This window comes from Microchirus variegatus (genome assembly GCF_963457635.1).
Source record: "Microchirus variegatus genome assembly, chromosome: 5".
Lineage (NCBI taxonomy): Eukaryota > Metazoa > Chordata > Actinopteri > Pleuronectiformes > Soleidae > Microchirus > Microchirus variegatus.
In genome coordinates this window covers 29,432,056-29,440,465 of record NC_139806.1, presented here as the reverse complement: position 1 = coordinate 29,440,465, position 8,410 = coordinate 29,432,056, and the positions used below count along the sequence as shown (strand labels likewise).

Sequence of the window (8,410 nt, the reverse complement as noted above, 5' to 3'; positions counted from 1 at the left end):
TCTGAAGTCATCCACTAGAGGGAGCCAACACTGTAAGATTTTTAATTTTTTTTAGGACTGTAAACAAACTCTCTATGAGGACAATAACAACAACAATACGCACGAAAAACAGGCACGGTGAAGAGTGCAAACATAACAGTAGGGGAATCATGAAACAAAAAATAAATTATAAATAAATCAAGGCAAATAAATAAAGTTCAATTTCCCAGGCATATATGTTTGACAAAAAAAAAACAGAGCAGCAAAAGATTTAATTTAAATATAATTTAGAAGAGAAGGAGACGAGAAATATTTAAACTTTTTTTTGCATACTTGTTGTTTGTCTTTTTAAGGGACGAAGAATAACTTAATAACTTAAATAACTTAAACTCATTATTGAAACAAGAAAAGGAAGTTTTAGAGTTCCTCCATTTTGCACAATGGATATTATATTTACCCAAGAGGAAAATAACATTAATGGTGTCAGAAACAGCCACAGTTAGATAATCTAAATAAAAGAGAATATCATATAATTTAAAAATAAGAGGCAGTACATCTTAAATTTTTAAAGCAATCCAATTATATATGTCACACCAAAAAAGATGTGAAGTGAGACAGAAAACACAAACATCAACACTTAAAGATGTCAATGTTCAAAGTAAACAGTCAAAAGCACTTATTGTAATACCGCGTTTGTCCACCGGGGGCAGTTTCAACAGTTGGGATTGGCCTGAAACCTCAGTCAGTTTAAACAACACACGATGATGACGTCGCATGATACAGGAAGAGCCACACAAACAAGATGGATGTCGCCTTCAGCCAATCAGGACGCGGACTTTGAACGCAGGGACCGCCCTAGTGAAAAACGGACCAATCGCGGGCCGGGATGGGAGCTTCCGCCACCGACGCGAAGCATGTCCCATTGTACGAGCTGTTAGAGTACCGCGATTGTTGCAGTTGCCTGGGTTGTTTAAATGTACGTTTTTCCGACAAAGTTGCGTCGTCTCGTGTCGCCGGTTGCCGTCTTTGAGCTCAGGGCCGTGTCAGATTGTTGTCACGCGCGGGGTCTGGCCGAGAAGTCGAGGCTTGTTGCCGGGACAAACAGCCGCGGTCTCCCCACAGGAATTCCGATCGTTTGCGGCGGCTGAAGCCACCTTGCGGTTCTGCTTATGCCGGAGCTAGCTTGCGGTAGCTAGTTTTGTATTTGTTTTTTGCGTTAATCTAGCGAAGGTGTGCGTCTAACCGGAGACTTTCTTTATAAGTTATCAGAGTGTGGACAATAATAGTAATAACAATAATAACAAACAACCTAAGCTGTTCTTCTGCTCGCGAAGCAAACAAGTTAGCCGGGCTAGCATAGTAGCTAGCTAGCGCCACTAACGGATCGTCTCTCACAAAGAGACAGCGGCTGAACCGGAGACTCCGAGTCTGCTATATTTTTTGGGGGGAACCGATCGTGCACAGTGAGCCCCGCGACACGATGAACGGGTTCAGCACGGAGGAGGACAGCCACGACGGGCCGCCGGCTCCGCCGTTTTACGGACAGAGCTGCTGCCTCATAGATGACGGCGAGCGCTGCGGCCGCTCAGCTGGAAACGCCTCCTTTAGCAAGAGGATCCAGAAGAGCATTTCCCAGAAGAAACTCAAACTTGACATCGACAAGAGCGTAAGTGATACAACAATAACATCGGTGTTTATTTTGACGGTAACACTGAGCTGGAAGTTCACTTTCTTGTTTAGGGGCAAAGTGTCTCCCCAGCTGTCAGCTAATGCTAGTTAGCCGTGTTTAGTGAACGTGGATCAACAGAGGGACGTGTTGTTGAGATGTTCCCCCTCCTCCTCTCCTTTCCTCTGGAGCTACTCTCACGGTTGACTGTGGTGTTGTTGTTCTTCGGTGCAGCTCAATCCGGTTTTAAATGTCAGGTTAGCATTAGCAATGCTAGCTGCCCGGGCGACGTGCGGAACAGCAGGAGATCAAGTTTGTAAAATGGCTGTTTTCTCCGGAGCGGGGAAGTTTGGGGAGATGCAGCCCGTCAGAGGCGTTCCAGCGGCGGGTACACGGACCCTTTAAACTTGTTTATATCACCCTGGGTGGGCTTGTTTACAGGGTACCAGTGCATTGCCCGTAGGAAGTATGTATTCCTATGTATTCCTATTATTATAATAATTATATATACATAATATATATATATATATATGTACATATACACATATGTGTAAAAACTATTTTGATAATCAGTTTGAGTGTTTTTTAAGCAACCAAAACAAGCTTTCAAAGTTTTCAGCTTCTTAAATAAATGAATATTTTCTGCTTTCTTTGCTCCATTTGACACAGAAATCATCAAAACTGAATCATTTTAGACTGTGGAAAAAAGACACAAATACATTGACATTTTACAAAACCAAACGAGTAAAATGACTGACAGAAAGTTGCAGCACGAACACGAGACGTCACAGACCGGATCCATGTTTGTTATTGGAAAATAATGGATATAATGCAATCGCATCAAACTGACTGAGTGAATAGTAAGTCACGAGGAAAGACACCACGGTATTATAGCGCTGGTGAAATTGATGTTGTTACAGACAGAGATCGATGTTTGTTAATTGGCCAAAAGATAAAATAGGAGAAAAGCGGCGTTAAATGTGTCTGGTGCATTAACGTGTATGCTTGAAATTGTTCAAATTACAAGACACACCATAAAATAAAACCACCATGTAAAAAGCACCCTGCAGCAGGTGACATGTCGAGTGCGGGTCAGCAGAGGACAGGAGTTTGTTGTTGTTGTACTTTTAGCCGTGGCAGCGAGACAAGTTTCACTTAGCAGTTTATAAAACGACGAGTCCATCCTGAGTGTGTGTTTGTTATGAATAGTAGTAGTTCTTACCAAAAACACATTACAGTACATTACAGACTTATTATTGTCAACTTCTCCTTCAACGCTTGTTGTTTTTCTTTTCCAGGTGCGACACCTCTACATCTGCGATTTCCACAAGAACTTTATCCAGAGCGTCCGCAACAAGAGGAAGAGGAAGACCAGCGACGACGGCGGGGAATCCCCGGACCACGACGTGGAGGTGCCCGAGGTAATGTGACGTTATTTATTTGACACGTCTATGGCTGCAGCTTCTCCCGGGATCTTTAAAATCCTCTGGCAGACCGAGCTTCTGACCCAGTCTCCGCTCGTGTTTTCAGGTCGACCTTTTCCAGCTGCAGGTGAACACGCTGAGACGCTACAAGCGACACTACAAGCTGCAGACCAGACCGGGTCTGAACAAGGCTCAGCTGGCAGAGGTACGAGCACACCGTCATTCTTTTTGCTCTTTGTAAAATGTATTAGTAGGGCAGATTATTGCATTTTTTCCCAGTGGAAAGAAGCACCAGAATTTGACTGGATGTACATCTTGGGTCATTCTTTTGTAAAATCCCAATGACGGCCATTTTTAAAGCTTCTTTTGCAACACAATTCCATTTCCTGGGCCCATTTCAGTGTCAAATGACTTGTTTGTCGTATGCCACGCTCTACAAATTATATTTACAGTTGTAATCCAAGGATTCAGCTCCTCGTGAGCAAATGCATTGACCATTTTGTACATTTGTAGTAAACGTTTTGCTGGAATAACGTTGTGTGTGCATATTTTGTACATTATAGACTGGGATTGTTTTGGGGAAGGATTTCTGATTTATTAATTAGACTTTTTACATGTCATTTAACACCAAAATCACTGAAATTGGCCCAGGAAATGAAATTCTGATCTATAAGACGGCGGCCATCTTTAAAAGGGTCATTGATGGCCACTTTTTTGAAATTTACCTGGCTAATTTGGACCGATTTCAGTGATTTTAGTGCTAAATGAAAGGTAAAAATTCTAATTAATAAATCAAAAAATCCTTTTTATATCTTTCTGCCATTTACTCAGAATAGTTTCTAAAGTAATGTACCAAATATGCACAAACACAACATTATTCCAACAAACCTTGATTACAAATGTACAAAAATGGTCAAATAATTTGCTCATGGGGAAATAAACAAACAAGTCATTTGACACTGAAATCGACCCAGGAAATAACATTCTGTTGTAAAAGACACTTTAAAAATGGTCGGCATATTTTTTAAATTTACGTGGCTCGTGGGATTTTTCAAAAGAACGACTCAAGAGGTACATTCGGTCAAATTTTGTCCGATTTCTTTTGCTAACCTGCTCGACAATATTGAAATCTGTGGGGGGAAAGGACAGGGCGACTCAAACCAAGTCCAGTAATGAGTTTAACAGCACCTTCCCCCCCGACACACCCCCTGTGCCCCCGTGTTACTCACTTCTCTGTGATATACGTGGTGTCGCGGCAGCCCCTGTCCACACGAGTGATTGTTAGCGTGGAGGAGGAGGTGAAGCGGGGCAGGTGGAGTCGCTGCAGCTGGCTCCTCACAAACACCTCTGTACGTGTGTGTGTGTGGGGGGGGGGTGTGGCGGATGTATGAATGTAAGTTGAATGTTTCCCCCCCGGCTGTTAAGTCAGGGTTCAGAGCCTCCCTTTAATGAGCTCCTCACGTCATTAATAACCACCCGAGTCAACAGCTGTGGCTGAGCGCCGTTACAGGATGTTTGTTTTCCTTCTCCCCGATGTTACGTTATAAATCCACGCAGCCATTACTCACCGCGGCTGAACCAAACCTCAGTTCAGTCCAGACTTTATTACCAACTCTACTCCGTTTTCTCGATTCATTTATTGATTTTTCATTTATTTGGTCCCTAAAAAGTCAAAAAAAAACGTCAAGTATTCAGTTTCTTCACGGTTTCTTTGTTATATGACGCAAAGAAAGCAGAGCTTATTTACCTTTAAGAAGCCTTTGTAATTGGATTAGATTAAAAAAAGTGTCCCCATACTTCAAGAAAAGGGTTGCCAAAGAATGGAATGGTTGGCGTTGGCTGCAACTAACGATTTTATTATTGTTTTCGGTTCATAAAATGTTAAAAACAAAGTTCATCAGTGTTTTCAAACCTGGAAATAAGGATGTTTTTGTCCACAAACCTAAATTATTGAGTTTTCATGATTTCTTTATGTTGTACAAAGAAACAAACATTTAAGAAGCTGAAACAACTAGAAATCTTGTTTTAATTATGAGAAAAGCTTCAAACCGATTATCGATAATCAAAATAATTTAGTCATCGAATAGTTGTTGGTTGTTTTGGTACTTTTCCGACGTATAGAGGGTCACCACTGTGTCCTTGAAGTCCTTAAAAGTTTGTGAAATTTACCGTTAAATTTGCGCAAAAAAGAAGTTGCGTTTATATTTCGGTCAATGTCTCCCTCGTTTGTTGCGACGCCACCTACTGTTTCACGCCCCGCGTTGCTCGGCGTACGTAGACTTCGGCCTAAAGCAGGACAAACGTGGCGTCGTAATTACTAGCAGCGTTGTGTCATTGCAGACTTTGTCTCAGATCAGCTGCGTAAGCAACGCGTTCTGTCTGTGAATTTTGGCGGAATTGGAACTGGAAAGCCCTTGAATTTTAGGTGTGGAAACCCTGCGTACCGAGCCGGGCGTTGATATTTATGTCAATGTCTTCCTTTTTCCAGCCCTGCGTTGCTTAACATATGTAGACTAAGACCGACACAGGACAAACTTGCTAGTAATTGCTTGTGGTGTTGCGACCCGTGAGATTCCGCGTAATTCCATGAGCAAACGACGATGGAAAAACTTTATCCGAGATCTCGAAGACAATAAAGGCGGACGCCGACGTAGACGAAGACAAAACATTCAACACATTCTGTCATTTCATTTTGGAGGGAATTGGTCCTGGAAAGCCCTTGAATTTTAGCCGTGGAAGCCGAATCGTTCTTTTATTGGCTGCAGACTGGAAACTGGACCAAATGTGAACATTATTACATCCATGTTTTCTATTTTATGGACTGAAGTTTGTTTCTGTTTGAATGATATTACGATCATTTGTTTGTCTTTTAGCGTCTTTTTTGATTGGTAACGTCGTTTCCCTGAGCTTCTGATCTCACCTCCTTCCTTCCTTCCTCCTGCAGACGGTGAGTCGTCACTTCAGGAACATCCCGGTGAACGAGAAGGAGACGCTCACCTACTTTATTTACATGGTGAAGAGCAGCAAGAGCCGCTTGGACCAGAAAGGCGACGCGGGCAAACCGCTGGACTAAACTCCTCCCACAGCTACGACGACGACGACGACGACACCTTCAGCAATTCGACAAACGGCAGGCGAGCGCTGTGTCCGTTCCACTCCTCAGCTGAACTCTTTAAAGCTGAACATTTAATATTAATAGTAATTATAAAAGGAGAGGATGATTTCGAGGGTGGGACGAGATCACTTTTGCTCATTTTCACACAAACCAACACGAGTCACGTGACGTCGCAGCGGGTCGACCCTGGTCCAGAGAAAGGTATTTCCTGTTTCCTGCTGACTGACTGACTGTTGAGGACCAGGACTTTGTCTTTCTGTATCTGCGCAGGGTTTTTACCGTGTCACCGTGCCGTCACGTGTTGTCCATATGTACAAAAACCCGCGTCCCCGTTTAAAGAAACGTGCAAATGTACAATATTAGAGCTGCCTTAAGTGTTAAAAACAAACAATTTTGGGATTATTTTTCGTTCTTTTTTTTGTTGTCTTTGCCGAGGTTGACTGTTACCACATTCACTGTCTGTCTCCCTGTGCCAAACAGAAGCTGAAATTATGCTTTTTTTTGTCCTGAATTGTAAGAAAATGGCGCCACCTACTCTGGCTCAGAAAGAGTGCCCTCATTTAAGAAAGGTTAAAGGAGAGTTTATCGACATCATCTTAAATCTATGGCGTCTTAAGACCACGTTTGCGACTTCATTTTACCGTTACTCTGTCTTTTCCGCCACAGAAACCGAAGTTTGTTCCCCACACCAAACCCCATAGAGAAAACCACCCATTATAAGATCACAGCACACAGGAGTTGTCAATCCACTTCTGCCCTCTTCAGTAGCTTCAAATGTTTCACTAAAGTAGCACAAAGTGACCACACGAGGCAGCAATGGACCAGCACCTCCTGTGTCCCCAGGTGCTAAAATTGCTGATTTTCTCTATGAGGTTTGGTGTGGGAGAGTGTGACGGTGACAAATTTGAGTTTCAGTGAGATTTTTTGGTTTTTTTTGGATGTTGTAGACAAACTAGACCTTTAATAAGTGGCTAAAATCTGCTTTTTATCGGTAAACGGGCTCAGAACATTTGAAATATCGGTTTAAAATCGACAAAACCGTCTTTTTCCAACCACTTGGTGTCAAAGCGCATAAACACACACGTAATTTAATGATTTCTTTGTGCACTGCTGGTGTTGGTAGGTATTTTCTGTCTTTTTATACATATATATATATATATACATACATTTTTATATATATATGTATGTAGTAGTTAATTTCCTTTCTTTTTATTTGAGTCCTAATTCTACAGGTTGTATAAAGTTTGTTTAGGGTTATTTTATTTTTATTTTATTTTTCACAGTTTATTTACAGCCTGTAGCTTCTTAACCAGGAGGCTCCGCCTCTTTGTGTAGCGCTGGCTCCTGATTGGTTGAAGTGTCGTCGGAAATCCTGAACTATCCCTTTAAAAGCAGTCGCGTCCTCACAAAAATGAGAGTATGTGAGCGTTTTAATAATTAAGATACGCCTCGATTTATTTAAAAACACAAAAATTGTGGAATTTTGACGCAACGGAAAATTCGCAAATGTGTGATTTCGACGCTAACCTGGCACCGAATGTTCAAAAATAACCGTTTTCTTTCCTTTTGTATGAAATACAACAAAAGCCCCGCCCACAAGTGTCCAAACAGAAGCTGTCATAATGAGAAATGACCAGTAGGTGGCGACCAGTCCCGAAGCGTTCATTTCAATCATCTTTTACTCCGCCTTTTTTAAACGGTGAATGTGTACGCGCAGTTTTTTTTCCCATCATCCTCTTCTGCTGTCTCAACACATTTACGTTTTTGTAAAAAACTAAACCGAGTTTCTTTTGTTTGTATTTTCATTTTTTGCTCGTAGGTTTCTTAGCGTCTCGTAGACGGACAAACACCCAACTTTATTAACACGTAGGCCGCCAAACATTAACACAATTATTGTATTAGAAATTAATTTTTTCTTTTTTAAAGACACATATTTAAATAATCTGACTGCTTACTGCTCCTCATGGTGATAATTATAATAAAAAATAAAGATAAATGTATTGTACAGAAGGAGAAGAAGAAACTGTCTCGTCTTTTGTTTATTCACAGATTTCCTGGACCAGTGTGTGGGATTTAGTGCCACCTAAAAGGTGAATATCTGCATGACATCGCTTTTATTTTGGCAAATACCTTGTTTTTTGTGTGATATAATTGATGATTTCTTCCTTTTTTTAATGGTAAAATAACGGTAATAATTATTAATAATTTATGATAAATATTGTGTTC

The 8,410-nt window shown here is 41.3% G+C and overlaps 1 protein-coding gene across 1 annotated transcript; it reads left to right on the top strand.

Moving 5' to 3' along the window:
- The first annotated feature begins 927 nt into the window (after positions 1–927).
- Positions 928–8,172, top strand: sap30l (sap30-like). Its single transcript, XM_083889315.1, has 4 exons — positions 928–1,645; positions 2,944–3,066; positions 3,176–3,274; positions 6,014–8,172. Exons 1-4 carry the CDS (start codon positions 1,460–1,462, stop codon positions 6,140–6,142), a joined length of 537 nt encoding a protein of 178 aa, XP_083745441.1. The 5' UTR covers positions 928–1,459; the 3' UTR covers positions 6,143–8,172.
- Positions 8,173–8,410: the final 238 nt, after the last annotated feature.